Genomic DNA, 24657 nt, shown 5'->3' on the forward strand with positions numbered 1-24657 from the left:
GCTTTGTAGAGAAGTTTAGCAAATCTGAGCTAGACTCAGCTATCTGAAATTTAGTTTTTGTTCAGTACAACATGCTGAAATACTATAAGCTTTATATTTCATCATAATCGCACATGAACATTACTATGAAGGTTTGCCTATTTTTCATCTTCATGAGCCCATTATCAGCTAACAAAAGTAATCTGATAATGTTTTTTTTCCATTGCCTTGTATGTTTCTGTGATGTGTACTAAGCAGTATTTTCTGAAAGCACAATACAATGATGAATGTTTATTCAGTAGCTTCCTAGCTGGTATTCAACGGTGGTAAACATCCCCAAAGATCATATGGCTGTTTTACAGTCTCACTGCATCCGTGACATGTTTTTGGGAAAACCAGGCAATACAGTGTAATACTAATGTGGATAAATGTGCTACTAACCAGTGTTCATTGCCCCTCTGTTGAATGTTAATGAATGATCAAGACTGCTTGTATTTCACATCACAGAAATTTATTGATGTCAAAAGTAATACATTCAGTTCTACCGTGACAGTTTACAGCTGAATCATGTGCTTTTTTTTCCCCCCGATATGCTGATGTAACACTAGAGTACCACTAAGTAGAGAAATAAACAGACCAAATTCACATACAAATCCAACATTACAAACCATATTCTGTCTTTCTAACATAGTAAAAGCTAAAGAGAGCAGTCCACTACTCCAAGGTGCAGCAGTTCCAAATCTACAGTATATACAGTACAGCTATCCAAAATAATCAGTTCTCAAGTAACATGAACAACATAACATACTTACTTAGAACTGAATTTCAAGGTCACAACAGAGGTGGGATGTTCGCCGATGAACACAACAAAGATATGGACATTTTGCTTATGTTAAGCAAATGTGCACCTTCTAAGTGGCTATCAGAAGAAGGTGTGCATTTATGGGTTTACATTTCAACAGCCTCTTTTACAAAGTAGTTTTGATACAAAAGGTTTGAGCATGTCGAGTTGTGGGGAGAATTGAACCTGATTTTCCTATCCTCTATTGGTAATTTGCTTCATGTGTGTTCATTTGGAATAAATAAATAAACACATAATTTGGTTGTGAGAATCTGTAAACATATATATATTTATATATAATCTAGAGCAGTTAAAACCTGCTGACTAAAATCTCTTGAAGGCTAGTTCATTCCCAAGAGGAACGTCTAACCCGTATACCTACAGTTTACTCTGTGTTTGTGTCTCAGACTAGAGAGGTGAATCTGAAAACAAAAACATGCTTTTATTAAAGGGAGAACGGTCCATTTATGGCTGTGAACAGACAAAAAACATGACCTCCATGAAAAGGGTGAGCGGTGTGAATTTCTCAAGTATGCCTATTGCGTTGTGCTTTTCAGCTTGCAATAGGCGACACTTGGTGTGATGAGATGGGGTAGGGCAAACAGGAACATGTTAGAAGTCTGACTGAATGGGCCAGCATGTGTGTTTTTGTTTGCAGTACGAGGAAGCTAGTTTGGCCTACAGGGTCTCCAAAAGCCAATCAAACAGGCTGGACAGAGACCTGCCCTCCTGTTTCTCTTTCTCATGTAGCTTGCAGAACTGAACCACAGCTCTGAACAAGTCCGCAATCCGCCACGCTTTCTGAGACATGAGGTGGACCACCTTCTGGAACTGACAGAATGCACAACAAATCGAACGATAAATGTAGGGTCATCAACTTCATGTGTGTATAAATCTTTTCCAAAGAAATTACCAATGTGATATCTAAAATATAATCTAAAAGGCAGTGATCAAATTATATACTATATAAAGTGAACTGAGAATGGAGCAGTTTATCAGATAAAAAGTGATATAAGCTGACATTTCATCAAGTACTGGAACAATATCAACAAGAAAGTAAGAAAATGGTAATGACCAGCAACAGGGGTATAATAATCAAATAATACAATCAGTAACAGTCTAATATTACCTTTTTCTAGTTGACTTGCTGTGCCTACCTTTGCAATCCTCCTCTCTTTGGACCTCAGAAAGTAGAGCGCAGGAAGGCCCAGCTCGGAGGCAGCGATCCACTGCAGGGCCACCCTCAGCTCCGAGTCTACGCACTCTGGCTCGAGGTCACAGTTTACCACCAACAGCTCCCTGAGGTTGCTACTGCCGCCTGCTGTCCTCGCTGAGCTGCTCTCTGGAAGATCAAAGATGATAGGCCAGACTGTATTAGGAGGGCACCCCTCCTAACACACCTTGAATTTGAACTCTGTTGTTCTCACCATCAAAGCACTACAGGACTGCACAAACAATTCATTCATTGCTATGCTTGCTTGGACATCAAAAGCCAACATGCCATACCTTCATATACAATCTCACAGTATGTTGAGCTTCATAAAATAGAAATATCCTGAGCTCAGTTTTGCTTTGAGATAATCTTTGTTGGAGTATAAATCGTTAAACAAAGATGAACTTGGCTTCCTGAACTATTGGCCCTTTTCAGTTACTGATGACCGTCCTAAATTCAGAGAGGAGAATCGCCTCTGTTCAAGCACATTCATTTGAGGGATTAATCACACAGACCCAGCACACGTTGTACCTAGAGTCACTCAAGAGCTCTTAGTGAGTAGAGAGATGCTAAAGTCGAAGGAGGAGGTGAATAATTAACATGTTGATAACATTGAGATGATATAAGAATCTATCACTACACTTACCACATACATTCTCCTTGGTTCCTGCCAGATGGCCTTTCTCTGTCTCCTCACTGTTAGGGGAAAAAAAAAAAACAGCTGAAAGTTACAGAAAAATGTAGTATCACTTTATGGAAATGTTCAGCATTTTGAGAAATGCACTTATTCATTTCCCATCCAAGAGTTAGATGAGAAATTTGATAACACTCTTATGTCTGTAGAGTAAATATGAAGCTACTGTAGACAGCTGGTTAGCTTAGCATAAAAACAGGAAAAAGGGGGAAATGGCTAGCCTGGCTCAGTCTGCAGGTAACGAAATCTGCCCACCTGCACCTCTCGAGTTCACTAATTAACACATTACGTCTTGGTTGTTTAATCCGTACAAAACCAAAATCTGGAAAAACATTGTGTTTTTATGAGGCTGTTTGCACCAAAAAAGCAAATCAGTGCATTTCCCGAACTTTTCCTTTAAGTATATATTATACGCTGTTAATCTGAATGTGTTTAAATTTAACAGTTAAGATACGTATAAAGAAAGAGCACTATAGAATAGAAGAAACACAGCAGACTGGAGAGGCTTTTATGTCTATTAAAAAGAAGTTTATAATCGGTGCTAGAATGCAAATGGAATCCTAAAAAATATCATCATGGGCATCAGAGTGACAAATTAATGAGAAATATTTCCGCACTGGCCTGTGACAATTACCTGATGACTGTGCTCTGAGTGGGAACATCAGAAAAGGTATCCAGGTCTGCCAGGCCTAGGCTGGATGCGCTGCTGGTCCCGTTCCTGTAAACCAATTTAAAAAAAAACAAGAGATAGCTTCATTCGCATGTTCTCTCAAGACATCTGACACAATCGCTGACTTGTGAAGACAACAATAACCAGGTGCAGCGATGCAGGTCATGTTGTTTGTTAGCTGGTGATTAACATATAAATAGCAGCTGCAGCAGAATCGGACGCTCAAGGTGGGAGAATTAGTGATTTTTGTCTGGCAGCAAGTCTGCCTGAATATGAGAATGAAGAGAGTAGGAGGCAGTTTAGGGGGGTAGGGTGGACAGGCAGGCCGGCAGCCATGCCTTTGTGTCACAACATGGATCAGGGATGAGGTGGAGTTTAAGTAAGCAGGTAAATGGACAGGTTGCAAAGAGCAGCAAGTGTTATGCTAGTGCAGACAACTACCCTTGCAGTTGATTAAGCAACAAGCTGGCATTTCATATCATTGCCACACTGAACACATGGAGCCCTCCAACTTCCCCTCTCCTCCGGAATCTACATGTCAGTGCCTGTAAAAATAAATTCATTTGAACATGCAGTTTAAGAGCTTACTAAGTATTTGTAATATTATTTAGTCCATTATTATGGTACCTATTTTTTAAGGCAAAGGGAAAGCAGGGCGTCCTCTACTATTACCTTATTTCAACTAGTGAGCACAGAGTAGTGACTCTAAATGTTAAAATAAAAAAAGCTGGTGTAATTATGTTGAACAAATGAGAATTTGATGAAGCAGAGAATGGTGTAGCAAATGTTCTGAACTAGAAGGCTTTTGATGTGAGCGATCACAGCCCTGTTCCACTGCAGCCCACTACTGCAGGTAGCATTGGATGCAGGCAGAGTCTAGCCCTGTACGCGAGCTATGGAGAGCGTTTTGTGGAGTGACACATCTGCCATACACTGCCTTAGCTGGCGTGGATATTGCGTGGAGTAAATTGGCATTGGCACAGGAGAGCGCAAGTGTCAGTAGCAATGGGCCAATGAGAGTGGGGTGAGGGTGGGAGTGGCAGCATTTGGAGCAGTATCAAGGAGCAATGGTTACTGACCCCTCGCTCAGCTGGATAAAACTACTGGTCTCCTCGTGGGGGTCATCCTCTGGGGTTATATGGGACCAGCTCCCCATGCTCTCTTCACTGCTAGCACTCATAGAACGCTTGTCCCTCTTCACTACTGCAGCCACCGCCACACTTGCCTTGTCCCTCTCACTGCTGGGGAAAGCAAACCGCAAGATGGTGGGAATGACCATCCACTAGATGTGCACAATGTCTGCTGTAATGTGTGGTTAACATTGGCTGTCTTTTCAGTGTTGTTCCAGTGTTCATCCTCAGCAAACATTAAGTTTTGCTAAAATTGAAATACATTTTAAAAAGACAGTATCGGGACAGTTTCTGCTCTAAAAATGATAGATAGTACAGTAGCTTAATATAAATGATGAGCCTTTGGAATTTTAAATTACTTTACACTACTTAAAAAGAAAGCTAATTCATTTCAATATCTTTAATGCATCATCAAACTGCATTCTCCAGAGGCACTGTTGGATTTTCAGTGTTTTTCAGGGAAACTGATTAAATTAAGTCATAATCACATGATTGAGGGCTGCCATCCTCGACAATTCCAGAGGGAAATCTGGTTTTATTGATGAGGTGAGTGACTGAGTTCCACTCTTACACAAGGGACAAACAGATGCACTCCACTTGCTCCTGGATTACATGTATTGTCAAGTGAAAGGACTGTGTCTTGTAATTCTCCTGTGGCCTGGGAACCTTTCAGCAGTTTACCTCTCATTCACAATAGAACTTGTCCTATTTTGAGGATCTAAATTTTCCTAAAACACTAAAAAGACCACCAGATAGCCGCTGATTCGTCACATCTGGATATTACAGTTTCACTTTCCTCTACATACCTCTCTTGCACATTAGCAGCTCTTTCCACTTTTACATTTTCAGCAGGTTCATTTGATTCCAGACTGAGATGCACCATGGGCTGCTCCATTCTTCATTACCCCCAGAATATCCACTAAAATGTCTGGGGAGAGTCTACGCTCTGCTGCCTCCTCTGAAAGGCCACTCAGACACTTTGAGTTTGAGAATTAGAGTGAATCTTGTTACCTTGCTGAGTCCTTGTCTTGGTAAAATGTAAGTTTTGTTTTAATAGGACATGTAAGACTGACCAAGTCTAATAATGCAACAACCAGAAACACTACATACACTTATTACAAATGAACTGACTTAATATAGACGCCATTCTTCAGCTAACCTGCTTCTAAACAGCCCTAAGCAACTGCAACTGCTAAGCAACTCAAGCAAGCTTTCATCTGACGCAACACGCAAACCTTGTTATTTTAGTTGTGTAAATGCAATCTAAATACCTATGACTGTCTAATGGTTTTAGTGTGTTAGCCAAGTGTAAGTGCTGTGAGCTTGTACAGATCAAGGTGAATTCAACAGCCCCAAAGTGGATAAAAGATGACGCCACTAAAAGCTATCTGCCCAAACAGTACGTCACCCAGACAGTGTGAGTCACAGCCTAGCCAAATGTTTGTCAAACTTTACACACTGCTAAAAATAGATAAGTTTTCACCATGAATGGATCCTGTGTGTACCTGCCACTCTTTGATCACCCTCTAGAAATAGCTTTGGTATGCTTGGACAGTTGTAGGGCCTAGATTTTATTTGTTTGAGTGCTGACTTTTTTTCTTAAAATAAACATGTGATTCTTTCTTTTTCTCTTTTACTCTTTTCAGACAGATTAATCTCTACTTTCAGCATCTACAGTATGATGATTCTGCTGCTGGGCTATGAAAAGGGTTTCTGCCTGAAGGAGGGGTCTGACTCTCACACAGGACCGTGAGCAGTGTAATACCTGCTGTCGTTTGCTGCAGCTCTCTCTGTACGCTTGGTAGCTGACATGTCTGGGGGGGTTTCCTGAGGTCCTCCTCCAGACCTTTCAGGATTTAAAAGATTATCCTCATCCTTCTGATCTCCCTCAATGTGGATCAGCGGTACATCTCTGGGGCCCCTCATGCGGGGTGCACTGCTGTCACTAGCCCCAGACCCTACTCCAGCACCAGCTTGCTCCTGGCTGGACCTACTCCAACTGCAACTTAGATGAGATTGCTTGAACCCCCTCCTTCTTTCACCAACGGGCATGTGCGCCTGTGGGTGCGACCCAGGCATGACCCCAGCTACATCTTGCTGGCCCCCAAGTGCAGACTTGCCACTATCTACTATGTCAGCTGCCAGGCGATTTGCAAACTGCTGAACGTGGGGCTGGGAGTCTCCTGCTGCCTCCAACTCAATACTGTCCTCTGGATCAGCAATGATCTTGTTCTTTCTCATCAAGGACTCAATGGAGCTCGACCAGGTCTCATGAATCAGCATATCAGTAATTTGGTCAGTCTTACCCCTTTGATAGAGGCAGGAGTCTGACTTACACAGTCCCATGGCTGACACTGAGTTTGTGGGGTAGATATTCAGCGTGTCTCCATGCACATTGCGGGCAAATCCGTCAAAAGAGTTGGCTTTAATAGGTGAGTTTACAGTCAGACGCGAGTCTGAGGAGCGACGGTCTGGGACAGAAGACTGTCGTATGCAGAAGGGTGTCCTAGGAGAAGGAGGAAACAGACTGTTGCTCCATTCTTTAGTCTTGGCAATGCCATACTCTTTGTTTTCCTTATCCATGTCCCGAAGCATAAACCTGTAGAACTCCTCTGTGATGCTTTCTGTGCTAGACTGTTTGGAAAGGCAGGATGAGGCCCTGACATTAAGGTGACCATTTTTCTTTGATGCAGCCTGTTGCACAGCTGCAGCCAGAATGCTGCTGGCATTTTTCCCTGCGTAATAGTCCAGCAGAAGGTCAAAGCCCCTGCCCTCAGTCTCCATCTGGTTTACCATGAACCGTGAGAACTCATCTGTGATGCTCTCACAGCTGGACTGCTTAGAGATTGAGCTACCACGACTCAAGTTCTGACCTAATCGACTGCCAGGCCCCAGTGTGTTGGGTGTACTTGAGGGGTCTGCATCTTCTTCTGGAATGCTCTCATAACTAGATGCCTTCCCACGGCTCCATCTCTCACACTGCAACCTGCTGCGTGGCTGGCCTGTTTTGGAAGTATCTACGACATTAAGCTCAGGGCAGTTCATGATCCTTGCTGTGACTTCTGAGGCAAAGAGGGCAAATGGGTCCTGCGGTTCATCGGGGTTGACTGACTCATCCACCACCCGGTTCACAAGCCGCTCCATCAGTTCTGGTTGCTCCTCTGTTTTTCTCTTGATCTCACTGAGGCGTGGTGCCCGATGTTTCTTGGAAGCAGCATTGCTGTTCTGACCCTCTTTCCTCCTGAGCACTGTGCGGCAAGCAGGGATCAAGTAGGCTTCTGGCCCTTCAGTAGGTGTCCCTTTTAGAGCACAGAACCAGGGTTGTTTCCCAGTGGAGTTTTCCAGGCAGATGGCTGCTAGTTCTGTGGCCATAGACACCACTGTAGCAGCCAAATCATCAGCGTAGCAGGTAATAGGTGTCCTGGTTTCTGAGTCCATTCTCAAAGAGAGCAGAGAACTGCAGGAGTTGAGAGAGGACTGGGGGGTGAGGGATGACTGTCTGCTATCACTTCCTGTCACTAGTCGTCCCCTTTTCTCTGTGCTGTGCACTGGGATTTCACTCAAAGGTTCACTGAAGCCACCACTAACCTGCTGGACCTGCTGGTGATCAGAGATGTCCTTGGCAGGCAAGGAGGTGGATTTAGACTGACTTTGACTGCATGATGACTGCTGCTGTTGCTCTTTGCTGTGTGCTGTGGAGGAAGATGTCAAGAGATCAATTTCCTCAAGCACATATTTCTCCTTCAACCCAGGAACCATGGTAAGCTTATCTGGGCAGTGCAGCATGCCACTGTGGTTCTCACTATTAATGTACTCGCTATGGCCAACTAAGCACTGTAATTGACTTAACGGATCCTTGCTCTCCTTGGTAGTAGCAGGCTCCCTAGCACAAGTATCACCCTCTTGCGTCTCAACTGACCCTTGGTCATATCTAGAGATGTGACTGATTTTCTTCTGTGTCAAGCAAAGGATATCAAACAGCAAATTATTAACACTGTCCTGTAGACAAACCTGGAGGCTTGGTGCATCTTTTCCAGTCCCCTCCAATTCTTTTTTTTTTTTTGCTTTCTCTAAAGCATGCTTAAATAGGCTGTCTGCAACCTCATTAATTAAGTCATCCACCTCTCTTTCATCCATGTAGGATTTTTTCGGACAAGTAATGCCATCTACTATCTTGTTGTGTGTGGCCTCCAGCAAGTGAGCTACACTCCTGTAGCCTTGTGGCTGAGTTAGCACCTCCGCTGCTTCCCTGTGTAGGACTTCAGCAATGTTGGCACGAAATGCTTCAACACTGGTACCATCTGCAACACTGCAGTGCAGCGGGAAGGCTGCAGAGGCCTCGGCAGCAGACATCAGACCCCGGGATGCCGTGAAGACTTCACTGAAATCTGCATCAGAATCGCCACCCTCCCCTGACTCCTCTGTTATCTCCATAGCTGCTACAGCACCCGCTACCTGAGCCATGCCACACATGGCTGAGGAGAGAGAGTAGTCACCTCTCTCCTCTGGGTCCAGCGGCTCCTCCTCTGTGTCCTCCTCTTCAGCGGATTCAATGGCAAGCTGTTCCGTCAGCTGTGGGGTAGTAATGGTGCCAATGACACTGGCAGCACAGGCCAAAGCCACCTCTACATGTTTGGATGAGTGTCCTCCATTGTGGTGCAGAATGTGAGCCTGCGTCCCATTCTCTGGCAGCTCTCTGGCTTTGGCAGTGTTATCTTGGTCTGGCACATGAGACACCTGGGTCTCTGGCCATTCTGCAGCTCCGTCAGAACTGTCTGGGCTTTGAACTATAACAATCTTGGGGAGTTCAAATGAGCAGGTGCGCTGCTGGGAAGGCTCTTTGGTCTTTGAAGGACCAATGGACTTGGACAGACGACTTGAAAGGGACACACTGACGGCAGCCTCAGAGACAAAGGAGGTTTCATCTTGAGAGAGGCGTATGAAGGCATCTTGCAGGACTGACTCAGCCAGATTGGTGGCATAGTGGCCAGCTGATTCCTTTGTATGGAGGCTTGCTCGCTGATGCCATTCCCTTTTCACCTCAGCATCCTCCCTGCTCTGATGATGGTTCAGCTGTCCCCTGTGACATGTAAGTCTGACAGAGTGTTTCTGTGCAACCTCTACCAAGCTCTCTGCCAGATCACCACTCTCTGGCTCTGTGAAGAGAGATTGGGAAAACAGAGAAAGACAGGGAATGAAAAGTGTCCACTGATTAGAAAGTATCTCCATCAGTTTCCAAAGGTTCAGAGCAGAGTAGAATATTACCGTGTTTCACCCTTCCATGAGCTGGGTTACAAAATTTATTAGTAATTATTTTCATCTAACACGTTTCATCAATGGGGTAACACAATGGCAATAAATACATACAATCTCAGTCACTATAGAAATCTTTCCGTGTTTGCTACACAACTGCTTAAGTAGTTTTTTTTGCAACCCCAGGAGGAAGTACAGTATTAAATTTTACTAAATATGCTGTACTCGTTTTTTTAAACTCGATGTATGCTCAATAAAAAAAAACATGACTTGAATAATGTTTACATTACATAGTGAGTTCTAATTTGATGTCAATAGTAACATCAGAATAGTTTACTTTTTTTTTTTACTATTTTCAGTGTGGCTTTTGCAATGAAAGTCATTTGTTGTCCTTGAAATTCTACAGTATCTAGGTGAGACAAATAGTGTAGTAGGACTACCATCACTTCCACTAGCCCATCACCATTAGCCCATCACCATTCAGTGTTAGGGTAATGGTTAGGTCTTAGGGTTAGGTCCCATCAAATATGTCAGAATACTGAGAAACCCATTTGAGATAACTTGCCAATTGACACACAAATGCAGTTGAAAAAAAACCCTCTATGATGGAGGTAATGAGGCTCACCATTTCTGAAGCCATCATCTTCGCTGTCATCTCCAAGGTGTTCTGAAGCAGTCAGGAAGTCTTCTTCTATGGATGAGAAGGAGCGATTGGTGTCATCCTCGACCCGCTGCCCTGCTGCTCGGCCCTGCTGATGTGGTCGCTCCTTTCCCCACTGCAAACCAATCAGGTACTTGTTGATCTCAATGATAATGCTGCCGGGTTGGGTGGAGCATCTTTGCCCTGAACACTGAACCAGGCACACGCCTGCACATCTCTGCTGCCCGCCCTGAATGGAACATTGACAGATACCTATTATGCATGCACACACAGAGACACATAAATACACACATATCATGTATATACAAAATCTTCCTTCATACACACAGACAAACGTACACATCAATCATGCATAAACACACAGTTGACAAAACATAAATTTAGTCACAAATTATGAGATATAATATCATAAACATCTTAAACCTTCAGTGAGTTTATGTAACTCCCATGCTCCCATTCTTCCTTTTATTCAATATACTATGACTTGCTCATGCAAGTTTAATTACCTGTGCAGGCTCCCTAGGCTGTGCATTGATTCTAATGGTGGTTTTATGCAGTGATGCATTCGGTGAGCCTCAAAAAGTCTATGAGATGGTGAATGGGTGTGAGGGAACATTGTATTTAAAGATTAATTCCAATAAAAGAAAAGAAAGAAAGGGATATTAGTTAGCCATAATAGTATGTGTATTTTTATTTCAGTTTAAAGTTTCAAAGTATTCTGAAATAAAAATGTCAATGTTTTTCATTAAGTTATGTATTGTTCTGTACCTGCAAATGTTGGTTTTCTGTGTAACTTGTGGTTCTATGTTTTATGAAGACAAGGAGATGTCTTTTTTTGGAGTGAAAGGGGGCGAATGACTAGATAAATGAGTGCGCTTCCTTCTCTGGATTTTTCCCAGCACAAAAGGTTCAAATCTAATCACACAAAATTGCTTTACAAAAGTAAAGAACAGTTTGCACTCTGTCTCATACTCGGGGCCAGTTAATTCAAAAACTGAAAATGCTCGCAAGGATTTGAAGACATCGCTGCAAACTTACCTGAGAAGGGGAGTGTGGGTGTGTTTGGCAGGCGTCTGAGGCTTCTAGGCCACCGAGCAGTAGGATCTCATTTTCTTTCGGCTGGTGGACAGTAAGTAATTCAACAAGCTTTGGCAGATCTGGAGACACTGATGCCAGTTTCTGCAGGAGACATGCCGAGCACAGAGACAATGCTAGATGATGACAAATAAGCTTTTCTTCAAGTGACTTCCAAACTGAACATAATGTGTTCTCTGTGCTTCCAACTCAGAGACACGTGATTATAAAATCCTTCCTGTGAGAAGTCTTGCACCAAGTGGAATGATTATTGATTCCTCGCCGCTGCCACCACCAGCTGCAAAAGGCTGCAAAAATCTGCATATTATCTAAACAAACCAACCCTCTAATTCTGGGTAATGATCCTGAATCCATGGCAACTGAGCCAATGTTTATATGTGAAATACAATGAACTCCTGGGAGATGAAAAGTGGGTGGGAAAGAAAAGCGGGGCACGCAGGGGGGATAGGAGGAGGCCAAAACGAGTGTGGATGAAGAAGCAGCTTACCTTGATGATTTTGTCATCACGGCAGCCCATACTCCGAGGGTCCAGATTTACAAAACAGATCTGAGAGACAGAAAACGAGAGACAGCATTATAGTGACAGGCAGATTTGACCACAAAAGCTGAGCAGGAGTAGACCAAAAAGTGCCATTTCTTTGTCACAAATCCTACAAACTAGGAGGAATGATAGCTTTCCTCTAAGTGACTCACCATTTAAAAACTACAGCAGCTGTCTGTTGTGTCTGAATAACCACTGGAAAGCACTCTTTCTCATTAGTAGAGCCCTTTCTAGGCAGACTTTCTTGTCTCTCAGGGGCTGCTAGCAGCAGGTGTAAACCAGCAATGATTTTCTCTCCATTTCTGTCTGCACTCCTTCACTCTGCCTCTGTCACACTCAGTGCGCCCTTCTCTTCCCATCTTGCCCTCCCTCCCCTCTGGCTGCAGGTTTAGTTCCCACTTGAGCACCCATACTCAAAGTATGTGTGCAGGGTACTGTGAAGTGCTTTGGGAGAAGTGGTATTTCTGCGTCTCAGTCATTCTATATTACTTTTCTATAGGTTTCTAACCTCTAAATGCCACCATGCTTGTCATTACTCATCAAACCTTAGTCGTAATGTAAGACACTGAGGCAGTGTCAGTCTTTTCAATGCAAAACACGCACAGGTAGAATCCTGCTGTCTCTCTTTTACCTCTGCCATCTCCATATCCGCTCTACCTGCTGCTACCTTCCCCCCTTCTCGCTTCTCTAGACCTGCGAAAAATATATATATAGATTCAAATAATCACATCTTGACACACATCACCGTTTGAAATAATTTCCCTTGAACTACCTGAGGTGCACTTGATTCATCCTGCCAAGCTTCTAAAAAGCCTCAGCACTTGTGAGACAGCATGATTTTCATCTTTTTTTTTTCATGCATCTGCGTTGTATTGAACAAGATCTATTCCCAGAAAGTCATGTCAAGGTATAGACACCACAAAAGATCCTGCATCAAGGTCTATGAATATCCTTTACCATTTCCTCTTTCAAAATTCATGTCATGTTGTGTGTTTTCTAGCTGCAGATTAGAAAGTGAAGCAAAAAAACTGTTGCAATAAATAGGTCAATATACTCATGAGTTTTACATTTCAAAATGAGGCTGTAATTTTTCAGCACTCTGCATATTTCCCTTCCTTTAAAAGACAGTCTGGGTTTGGTTCATCAAAGTAAAGGATTAAGAAGGAACAATACCAGGGAATAACAAAAACTGTCTGCAAAGCCGGATCACATGAACTAAAATGTCCTTCAGCTAAAGCGGAAATGCAGCACTTTCAGAACAGGACCCTCACCTCCAATCTGGTAAACTTCCTGTCAAACAAAATATTTCCCAAACTATCACATCTAATGTGTTGAAAATTGCTGCTCTAAAATGGAGTCAGTCGAGTATAAAAAATGTGAATTCAATGACAGCTGACGATGACCATATTTAAAAAGGGTTTCCTGTCTTACTCTGAACAAACCAAGTGTGCTTGTGTGTTTTCCTCCTCTGCCCTTCATGGGCTCCATGTATCACCTGTAACATTTATCTGAATATCAAGAGGGTTCCTCCTTTGTTACCTTTCCCTCAAAACAACAGCTTGAGGAGTGCAAACAGTTTGCTCATTTGCTTGTCTGTTGTTCAGATCAGTTTAGTGAGTGTGATGACGACCTTTTAGTCAGAATAGCTGTTAAATGTCAATGACGTACACATAGTACCTGGGATTATTCTGCACCCTTTACTGAAAACAATCTCAATGGCCTGATTTTTGCCACTCGCTGACCCTAATTTGATTTAAAAAAAAAAAAATGGCTTCTAAGTTCTATTTTTAGTCATTCTACTATGAAATGAAATGCTATTCTTGGCATGGAGTAAGGGGTTTTTAAACTTTATTTTGTTCTGTATGTGGATGTAGATATGCTGTACTTTTGTATAATTCATGTACAAGCAATTGCCTACAGAGCTCTTCAATTTCTATCCATAGCACAACATAACAACAGGAGGTATGACACCCTTGCTCAGGAGAGCCTCGGCAGAATTCACCTGCACTGATATTGAAAATCATCCCAGAAAAGCAGTGATGACACCTTCCCTCTGCCAACACCTCGCCCGCAGATAACACACAGTTTGAGGAAAAAGCGAAGCGAGTGATCCACGATTTTGACCTTGCGAAGGGTTGAAGCAATTTAACCCCATCAGACGGCGAGAGCCAAGAGGCAGTTGTTCTAAATTTGGGACGCAGAGGACCATCTAGTCCTCTCTGTGTCCGTGTGTGAGACGTGCCTAGGGACATGCTCCAATTCTATCCCCTTTTCACAGACATACTAGACGATACAAGCTTGCATCAGCCTGTCTCTGAAGGACTGACCACGTAACCATCAGCTGAGGAATAAGAGCGAGAGAGGAAAAACTAAAAGAGAGAGGGTGATAGCTTGATGTGGGGCTAAATTGATGCCATGAAAGCAAAGTGATACAGTCAAGGGTTTGAAAAGTACTCCAGATAAGAGAGACAGGCAGTCATAACACTGTTAGGAGACGTAGTCGTGACTGTAAGTTTAGACAACTAAAACTACATGGTTGAACCGCCAATAACTGATTTTTTTTTGGCCACTTGGGGGCAGTAGAAAAAAGCTGTAAACACAACACTGACATGTTACGTTACCTTTTAAGTTGATATGGCAAAGTTATCTAACACATCCAGTAGATACAGAGCATATTAGCATTCATTTGGCGTTGTGTATCTGGCCACCTTATGAATCTAAGATCAAAATCCCTATCAAATTTAAATACTTGTATCATCCATATGAAAAACGACACGTCTAGGTTCGACATTCTTGACATAACCATCTGTATCTTTCCCATTGCATCATGATGTGACCACACTGTAGCTGCAGCAGAGATCTTGGTGTCTCTCCGAGCTTTCTCGCGTCACTAGGTGCTCAACTCATGTAAATCTACACCTGTGCTCAATATAGGCCCAGCAAGCCAAAGTGAAACTCGGGTCGACTGTGGCCACCTGTGCTGACGGGACTGCTAAGATCAAACTGGACAGCACCAATTGGGGATCTCACAACAGCCTCAGAGGCAACTGGCAGCAGGGGAGACGTGCTTTTAGGTTTTGCCGTCAGGAAAATGTGAATGCTTAGGTTTCTGCAAGGTAACACGAAGGCCACCTTAGGGTCTCTGTCTCAAGGGAGGACCATGTAGGTCACGCTTAGCGTTTCAGTTCCCAGCACAATTAAAGAATCCACCCATCCACTTACTGGCTTACAAACTTTCAACTATATTACACACTCTTCATCAGTGGATGGAGTTTGCTCAGCTGTCGTGAAGACAGATCTGTTGACATACAAGCTCAGTAGCTGCTGTGTTGTTTTTCCATTCGCAGGGGTGTTGATCCACAGACGCAACAGCCAGATTCAGCTACAGTATGTTATTACTGGAGGTACAGTGTGTGTGCATTTGAGAGACTAACAATGCGCGCGCACAGACACACACACTCACACACTCACACACACTCACACACACACACACACACGGGTTCAATTTACCCAATTTATTTATGCATAAAGTCCTATTTGGCCTTGGACATACAAAACTGTCAGGCAGGCAGTTTCCTCTACACACACAAAAACATAAACACATACCTACAAATACAGCTCATGCAGATACTTAGCCACAGTTTCAATACAATATTATGTGCACAGATGTGGTCAATATAAGAAACCATTACAAACATTTCAGTCTCCTTTGTCCATCAAAGCTTCATTCCTCCCCTCCCTCTCTCTGCTCACTACTCTGATCCTCCCACACACAGCTGCTGCTCTCAGTCCGTCTGTCTCCCCCTTTTTTCCTTAACTGTAGCTTCTTTTTTTTGTGCTTTTTTTTTTTCATGAACTGAAACACAAAACTATTTTGTTATACTGCATATTTAGTCCTTCATATTAATGTGTGCTTGTTTTGTGTGTTGCCTTTCTTAGCAAAAGCAACAATAATATATGACTACTTGAAAAAATTATTGTAATAATTTGGCAGCAGGTGGATCACTTATAAGAAATTACTGCAGGAAACAGTCACTGGACTTACAGGTTTCTACTGATCACACAATCATAGCTAAGTTCCTTTAACCCTGCATTTGTACTGTCATTGTCTTCTGTGGCTGTCTTAAATGAAAAAAATCTGAGGCAACTTCCCACACCCCTGCGAAGCGCTGATGATGCATGGAAAATGTCCCTAATGGTGCCACAAACGAGGGTTCAATCAAACTCTGAGATCACAAAACTAAACATTGTAAAGTGTTTTGACTTATCTCAGTGGCTGGCAACCCCATTTTAAGTTTGATTTAATTCAAATTAAGTTTCGGGGGAAAACAACATTAAGGCTCAGTGACTCTGCCATATTAATTTTTTGATGTGACGCACAAGCTAAACAGTGCTGGTGTAGAGAACAGAGCAGCACTCTGATCTCACATACTGGTGACTATAAAGAACCGTACTTCGTGTTCATAAATTTCAGTATGTGCTCATAAAATGCATAGCGTCAGCGTCTCATGAAGCGTTACGGGAAATAACATGTTGCAATTCCACATGCCGCGCATTGAGGTTGTTCAGGCTTTTTACCTCTGATTGAGCTGCTTCCTATTTATCTGCTACTTTGCTTCAAGTATTTCCCCAGTAAAAGTAAATATATTGTAGGAGGTGCCATCCTTAATACAGATGTGAAAACAGTGTGTGCTTGATCAACAGCTGTGCCTTTCTACTGCTAAAAGAAATAGGATATATGCAGTATTATGAGTACTGAAAATCAAACACACGCACACACACACACACACTTATTCACATTTAGTGTTTGGCTGCGAGTTGCTCAGCTTGGAGCCCCAGGCTTAACGGGAACATCAAGAAGCTGATGCTGTCCTGGTTCTTCTCACGACATGAGTCACATGGCTATGTTATGGAAAATGTTAAAGACAGAGGATGTAGTATCTCTGGGGATTGTATACATTCCCCTGTGGGTCAGCAAATGTATACGTTCACCAGAGGACCATACATTATCAGTAAATATGGAAGAAACAGAGAAGAAAATATTAACAGAAACATGTTAATTTGTTCATACAAGAGGCCAAAAAAAAAAAAAAACTCTGAAGGACTATGATGAAATTGTTTAACAGCGGGATGCTGAGCAGCTTCCGTCATGTTTGAAATGCATACATTTTAATGTGTTGTTTTCACATTCGGAGAAGTGCTAGGATGTTTTTTCATCACAATATTTTTTCACAATGTTTTAATGCTAAGTGTCACCATAAGAATATTTTTTTGATTCATCTACAGAGAAGAGTGCATATGAAATAAGATATCTTTGTTTAAAGAGTCATTTAACTCCAATTTGTCTTTTTTGAGTCAGTGAATGACAAATACAGTCACTTTATTACACTATCCATTGATCCTGGTCCCATTCTATAGTGTTCAGTACAACAGAAATGATTTTCCTCTTTCCAGAGAAAAGCGTGTAATTCTGTCCTCTAGACACACAGCCCCACACCTCAGTTTTGCCCTGTGGCCTCCGAGCAGATACATCCAGCCCTGCCTTCATTATAGATTAATCTACAGACTTCCAATTTTTTTAAAATACATTTTGTCCACTTTTAATGACACAGTTGACTAGTATTTCCCAGTAGAGAGCTTCAGCTTTCAAGCAAAGAGGTCACACTTTAGACGAAGACGACCCCGCACCAAACACTGTAGAATCTCATCATGTCAGATGGACAGTCTTCAGTAAAAGTTGGAGGGGAGAGGTTTAGGTTTAGAAGTAAGGAGAGGGTTTTTCTTCCTGCTCCGACCCTTGCATTAAGTCAGCGCACCTGCCGTGGCTGATGGCATATTTATTCTGTTCTCCCTCTCTCTGGGCTGCGAAGGAACAGGTCAGGAAAAAACATACTACCCGAGTGTGAAGTGTTTGAATCCGGTGATGAATGGATCCCTCTACCCCAGGGACTACAGGTTCAAAGCAGGAAGACAGACAGCAGAGAGGAGTGGACAGTGAGTCCGAGACACTGCAGGCTTACTTATACTTCACTGAATAGGTTTGGTCAAAAAACAGATGTGCTTTTGAAAAATTGGGCACAAATTCCTGCAAAATAACTGCTAGCATTACGTTTAATTCTGTGCACTTATATCACGATGTGATGTATCTTCTGCTCTACCCCATTTTATTTTGTATGCCTGTTTTTTGTTGTTTTCCCTCCTCGTTCATTTTTTTTGTTCATCAAAATAACTTTTATTGCTTCATTTTCTACGAAGAACACTGTCATTCTGTTTCAAGTTAAAGTTCACACTCACATAAGCCAAATAAATACATCGATGACAGGAAATACAACATGGAATTCAGATCCAGAGTCAAGTATTTGACTCTGGATCTGCCTCGCAAAGAAAAAATATAAGGTGCCGTCTTCCTCTCCAAAATGCTCAACCTGTCAGATCTATCAGGGGTGTGATGGAATTCAGTGTGACTATCACAGCAACATGACAGTACTCTGTGACTTCATGCATTAAAACATGAGTGAGTGATCAAAGGTGACAACATGATGCAGCCAGAGGTGGGCGACAGAGCGAAGCGCAGAAAATCAAAAGCTTTTATCTTTTATTTAGCTCACAGTTGTTGGCCTTCCGCACTCACTACTTGAGACTTCCTGTACCTGAATACTTAAACACTACATTTTTGGACTCTCAAACAAACGTTTCTTGGAAAACTCAACCTAATGGGCTAATTTGGGTTCATTTGGATTATCAAAAATAGATCTCTAACTACTCAGCTTCCAGTATAATCAGAGTATGCTGTTTTTAACTTTTAACCAAACCCTCTTAACGTCACTCAATACTATAACTGCATTGGTCAATCAAAGTAAAAAAAAAAAAAAAAAAAAAAAAGGCAAGTCAGCAAAATCAGAAGAATTAAATTCCTCTCTTCATTACCCTGTGGTCTATGTCTTTTTGTATCTCTCCACTAACAGAGTCTCCAATATTTGTGGGTGGTTTTGTGGCGACTCCTCTCATTCTCTCTAGATCAGCGTTCATTGTCTCACCCTCTCTTTTTCACTTTTTTCTTTTCCTCTGTTTTCCACCCTCGGCCATCTGTCTGCCTCCCTGTACAGTTCAGGCCAGGGCAGAAGAATTTATTTCTCACAGTGTCATCAATCGTAATCTCCCGTTTGATTGATTTGGCCGTGTAAACCACGGAAAAGCCGAAGGGAGAATTGGGAGTCAGAAGAGCAATTTGTCACGTCGAAATCCAAGAGCGATGCTGCGGGAGGATGGGCTGTATCTGCTCGCACCTGCATCAAAGTTCCCGCTGATTCATAGAAAAGAGACATAAAGTAATGAAAACAAACAACCGTTGCTTTGTTTAAACAAAAAACTGTGAAGATGAAGCGGCTTTTGTTTTTTCATTTCACAAAAGAACAACTAAGATAAAACTGTCTGCATGATCCCGAGCCCAGGTGGGAGCTTGAGAAGTGGCCTGTTCTGCAGAGACAAGGATGGCATGAGTGATGTCTTTGTTTTCAAGTTGGCACTCATTACAAACAGCATTTCAAGTCAAGAAAGAGGAGGAGAAAAAGCGTTGAGCTACAATGCATAAATCTACTTTATGGGACTCTATCCGTATGGTCAGCAAGGCATTTGGGCTGATGTGCAGACCATCTGCCCTCCAAAAAATCCACTAAGCTTTAATGAATGAGCACAGTTCTTGCCTAAACTTCTATTGGTACTCTGAAAAGTTCTTGCATTGAACCCACACACAGTTGTTGGAGTGTTGTGTAGGTCTTTTCCTAGATAGGACAGGATGTCAGGAACATTCAATTCAGCACGTGGCTGCTCACGCTTATGAGGTGCCACATGAGTGTGTGAGAATGGTGCTCTTTGCTAAATTACTGCTATTCCTGTTACCTTGGTAATGATTATCAAACACTTGAGGCATGTTTTAGGGAAGAGTTTTGTGCTACTGGCATTAATCCTGCAGAAGACAGCTAGGCTACAGTCCATGATGGAAGAATTAAAAATAAAAAAGTAACTCTTGCTCATGTAATGATGTTGTGCTGAGGACTAACTGCAGGAAGTTTTAATGGCATCTTTTAAACAAGGCTTAACGGTGCTATGACTTGAGAGAGCTACAGAAGTAGCACTAAAACAAGACTATTAGTCTACAACCATGCTAAGACTACTAGTGTGTGAGGCTCTACTTGTACTGTTCTTCAGCATCTCTCTATGGGAAGATTTTTCAAAGTACTAGACTTAATCCAGATGTAGGAGACTGACACAACTACTCTTGCAATCAAACCTGCATCCCTAAGTTGAGGCTCTGATCTGTGATGTGCAGGTCATGTCCCATAGAGAGTGCTGCCCAGAGTCTAGAGGTATGATTTCAGAATAACCAAAGACAAGGCAAAGACAGCGGCATAGGCGATATTTCACCCCCGGGGGAATGAAATTCAGACTTATTAGGCTCACACTGAAGTGTGGCTGAATATGTCATTCTGATTGAGAAACAACATTTCAGATGATTTTATTACAGAGAAGTGATTATGTATTTCAGGTACATACTTTGATTAGGCTCAAAAACAACAGGGACACTGATCCAAACCTCATCTTCCGTATGTAGAGCGTTGATTTGGTTCACATCACACAACATACACCATTCCTGCTGTACAGTTGAACTGATACACTTGCCTGTTATTCTTCCTAACAAACAACAAATGAGTGCCTGTGTGATGTAAATCCTTAATGCAATTCATGCTCAACTTGCCTTTTAAAATGAACGAGAGATCAAAGGTGACACATCAGAACTGGCTGACAGGGGATTAGGCATGTGTGTCCTCTGCAGCTAAAAGCCTCTCTTTAGCTTTTTCTCTTGACGTATTTTATAATTTCGCATATCCACCATGTCCAGAATAACCTTGTTAAATGTCACATTCTACAAAAAATGGTTTGGAGGACTATAGTTGAGCAATTTGTGTTGACAATTATCACTTGAATTCTAATGTCATTTTTATGTTTTTGAAATCCAGTTATCACAAGATCTTCTAAGTTGTGTCGTTTGCCACTTCTTGCCTCAAAATGTTGCTTATCCCCCACCACTGGCCTCTGTTGTGATACATGACAACTTGAAAACAATGGAAAATTAAAAATTATTCTGCAGACCTGGATGGTATTTTGTGTAATGGTGTAAATCAGTGTTCATAAAGACTAAAAACACCACTATTAAAAACTGTGCACAGTATCGGTAAAGTTTGGGCACCCCTGGTCAAAATTTCTGTTTCTGTGAATAGTTAAGTGAGTAGAAGATGAACTGATTTCTAAAAGGCAATAAGTTAAAGATGACACGTTTCTTTAATATTTTAAGCAAGATTACTTTTTATTTCCATCTTTTACAGTTTCAAAATAATAAAAAATGAAAAGGGCCCAAAACAAAAGTTTGGACACCCTGCATGGTCAGTATTTAGTAACACCCCCTTTGGCAAGTATCACAGCTTGTCAACGCTTTTGTAGCAGCTAGGAGTCCCTCAGTTCCTCTTTGAGGGATTTTTGCCCATTCTTCTAGGGAAAAAGCTCCTAGTTCTGTGAGATTCTTGGGCCGTCTTGCATGCACTGCTCTTCTGTGGTCTATGCACAGATTTTCCATGATGTTGAGCTCAGGGGACTATGAGGGCCATGGTAAAACTTTCAGCTTACACCTCTTGAGATAGTCCATTGTGGATTTTGAGGTGTGTTTAGGATCATTACCCTGTTATAGGAAACTTTCCTCTTAAACAACCCTCGCTTTTTTACTGATGGTGTGATGTTTGCTCCCAGAGTTTGCTGTTATTTAATTGAATCCACTCTTCCCTCCACCAGTGAAATGTTCCTTGTGCCACTGGTACTGCAACACAAGCCCAAAGCATGATCGATCCACCCCCGTCATTAACAGCTGGAGAGGTGGTCATTCCATCAAATTCTATTACCTTTTTTTCTCCAAACATACCTTTGGTTCTATTTTAACTTCATCAGTCTGTAGGACTTGTTTCCAAAATGCAGGCTTGTTTAGATGTGCCTTCGGAAACATCTGACGCTGAATTTTGTGGTGAAGACAAAGGAAAAGTTTTCTTCTGATGACTCTTCCATGAAGGTCATATTTGTACAGGTGTCGCTGCACAGTAGAACAGTGCACCACCGCTCCAGAGTCTGCTAAATCTTCCTGAAGGTTTTTTGAAGTCAAACAGGGGTTTTGATTTGCCTTTCTAGCAATCCTGATAGCGGTTCTCTCAGAAAGTTTTCTTGGTCTTCCAGACCTCAACTTGACCCCCACCGTTCCTGTTCACTTCCCTTTCCTAATTACATTATGAACTAAGGAAACGGCGACCTGAAAACACTTTGCTATCCATGTACAGCCTTCTCCTGCTTTGTGGTGATCAATCAGGTTAATTTTCAGAGTACTAGGCAGTTGCTTAGAGGAGCATCACCTGGCCTTTTATAATGATGATTGTGAACAAGCCATGGCCCTGACAAGCTAAATAAGGTCTGTGACCCTGGTAAAAGTTATTGGAGAGCTGAAATCTCATAGAGTGCCCAGACTGTTGTATGGTGCCCCTTACCTTTTGTCACTCGAAAATTATTTAAAAAAAAAACAAAAAAACAAAAACACACTAATTTTGCTTAAAATGTTGAAAATAATGTTTCATCTTTAACTTTATGCCTTTTTGAAATTAGTTCATCTTCTATTAACTTAATTATTCACAGTAAAAGAAATTTTGACCAAGGGTGCCCAAACTTTTTCATGCCACTGTATAGTACCATAATAGTCAAATAAATTAGCTTATCACCAAAAGCTCAGTACTTTGAATCAGAAAATTTGATAACAAGATGTAAAAGTTTCTGCCTCTCTATGTCAGCTCAAATAACCATCATAAAAACCAGGCAAGACATCTAAAGAGCTTCAGGCTGACCTGGAGCAATCTGGAGTGGTGGTTCAAGCCTGTTCCATACGCTGCACACTAAACTAAGTAGGGCTCAATGGGCGAAGGCGAAGGAGCACACCACTAATGAAAGAAAGGCTCAAAAAGGCAAGACTAATGTTTTCAAACACTTTTACATATAAGCCACAGTCTTTCTTGGATAATTTTCAATGGCCGGATAAACCAAAGTAGAGCTATTTGGGAATGCAGTGCATCAGTTTGTTTCTAGGCAACAAAATGAAGCTAATAAGGAAAAGAACAACCTACCTACAGTAAAACATGGTGGAGGTTATATCAAGCTGTGGGGCTGCTTTGCTGCCTCTGGCACTAGAGGCATTGAATGCATCAAAGGACTGATGAAATCCGAAGATTACCAAGGCATTTTAGAGTGAAATGTGTTACCCTGCATGAGAAAACTTTGTTTAAGGCAAAGGTCTTGGGTCTTTCAGCAGGACAACAACCCAAAGCACACATCAAGCAGCTGAAAAGAATGGTTGAAACGGAAAAGCCGGACTGTTTTAAACTGGTCAGCATTGAGTCCTGATGTAAATCCCATTGAAAACCTTTGGAGAGAGCTGAAATCTGCGATTGCAAAAGGGACTCCTGCAAACTTAAAAGAGCTTGAACGCATAGCAATGGATGAGTGGCAGAAACTACCAGCAGACAGGTGCAAGAAGCTTCTAGATGGCTGCAAGAAATATTTAGAGGTTGTCATTGTTGCCAAAGGTTCTGCAACCAAATATTAGTGAATTGTTTCTGGGGTACATTTTGTGTTTGTATCATTTCACTATTACTTAAGTTTTGTTTTTTTAAAGCATCAAACCTTATGAGCAAAAACTGTCAGCTAAATAGCAGCAATGAGGCACCAAGAACCTGTTGCATGAACACTTTTTTTCACCGTCTCCATGCCTACAAGCCACTCAGAGGAAGCAGACTGAAGAGAGGGCTGGTTTTAGATGCCATCTCAAATCATTTTAGCCTCAAAATTCAAACCATTACCTAACCGTCGTTTGAGGCCACAAACATACCTCCTGCAGCTCTAAGACTCTACACTAGAAGTGACTTGGTCCATCTTTTCTGCCCAAAGTGCGCGCAGGTCTTATCCCCTGCAGTATGCTACTCACCATGGTGCCGCTGCCCTCCGTGTCGTCATCCAGCAGGCCCAGTCTGCACAGAGCTTTCTCATTCCTCAGCCAGTACTCGGACGAGTCCAGCACACTGTTACTGCACAGCACCTGCAGCACAAAGATAACCCTGCTCAGGTGCAGCAGCACTGAAATCACACCACACAGGGACACACATGGAGGATACTGTATGACTCCACACACACACACACGCACGCACGCACGCACGCACATGAACACACACACGCACCCTCTGAGTCACCCAATAACTTTCATCTGCCGGTCTCTGTGTTTCTCCCTCTGGTTGATGGGATCAATTGACCTTTCTCCAGAACCTTTACTTCAGGATAAGTGTTCGCAGCGAAGGATCAATAATCTGTCAACTAACCAGACACTGCACATTATATACACAAAATGGTTATTGTCTCCTTCCTGGGGAGACACTTTAATGAAGGCTTTTTTGTATGAAACATTCCGTCAAACAGCTGCTTTTGTCAATGACAAAAAAGTCTGTTG

At 42.2% G+C, this 24657-nt stretch overlaps 1 protein-coding gene across 4 annotated transcripts in view; it reads right to left on the reverse strand.

The window, feature by feature from the left end:
• Positions 1-511: 511 nt before the first annotated feature.
• LOC120791488 (SPHK1 interactor, AKAP domain containing) overlaps positions 512-24657 on the reverse strand; it is a 116570-nt gene continuing 92424 nt past the window's right edge. For 2 of the 4 annotated variants that reach the window (XM_040129875.1, XM_040129876.1), the window contains 10 exons: positions 24142-24252; positions 12024-12083; positions 11480-11620; positions 10406-10670; positions 6293-9683; positions 4477-4638; positions 3362-3445; positions 2680-2729; positions 1978-2162; positions 512-1651 (listed from right to left, as the gene is read on the reverse strand). In XM_040129875.1, the coding sequence (XP_039985809.1) occupies positions 1499-1651; positions 1978-2162; positions 2680-2729; positions 3362-3445; positions 4477-4638; positions 6293-9683; positions 10406-10670; positions 11480-11620; positions 12024-12083; positions 24142-24252 (4602 nt within the window). In that variant the 3' untranslated portion in view covers positions 512-1498. Of the gene's footprint in view, positions 1652-1949; positions 2163-2679; positions 2730-3361; positions 3446-4476; positions 4639-6292; positions 9684-10405; positions 10671-11479; positions 11621-12023; positions 12084-24141; positions 24253-24657 lie in introns of all 4 variants that reach the window. The other 2 variants (XM_040129877.1, XM_040129878.1) reach the window with 2 other exon arrangements.

Source organism: Xiphias gladius, chromosome 7, assembly GCF_016859285.1.
Source record: "Xiphias gladius isolate SHS-SW01 ecotype Sanya breed wild chromosome 7, ASM1685928v1, whole genome shotgun sequence".
NCBI lineage: Eukaryota > Metazoa > Chordata > Actinopteri > Istiophoriformes > Xiphiidae > Xiphias > Xiphias gladius.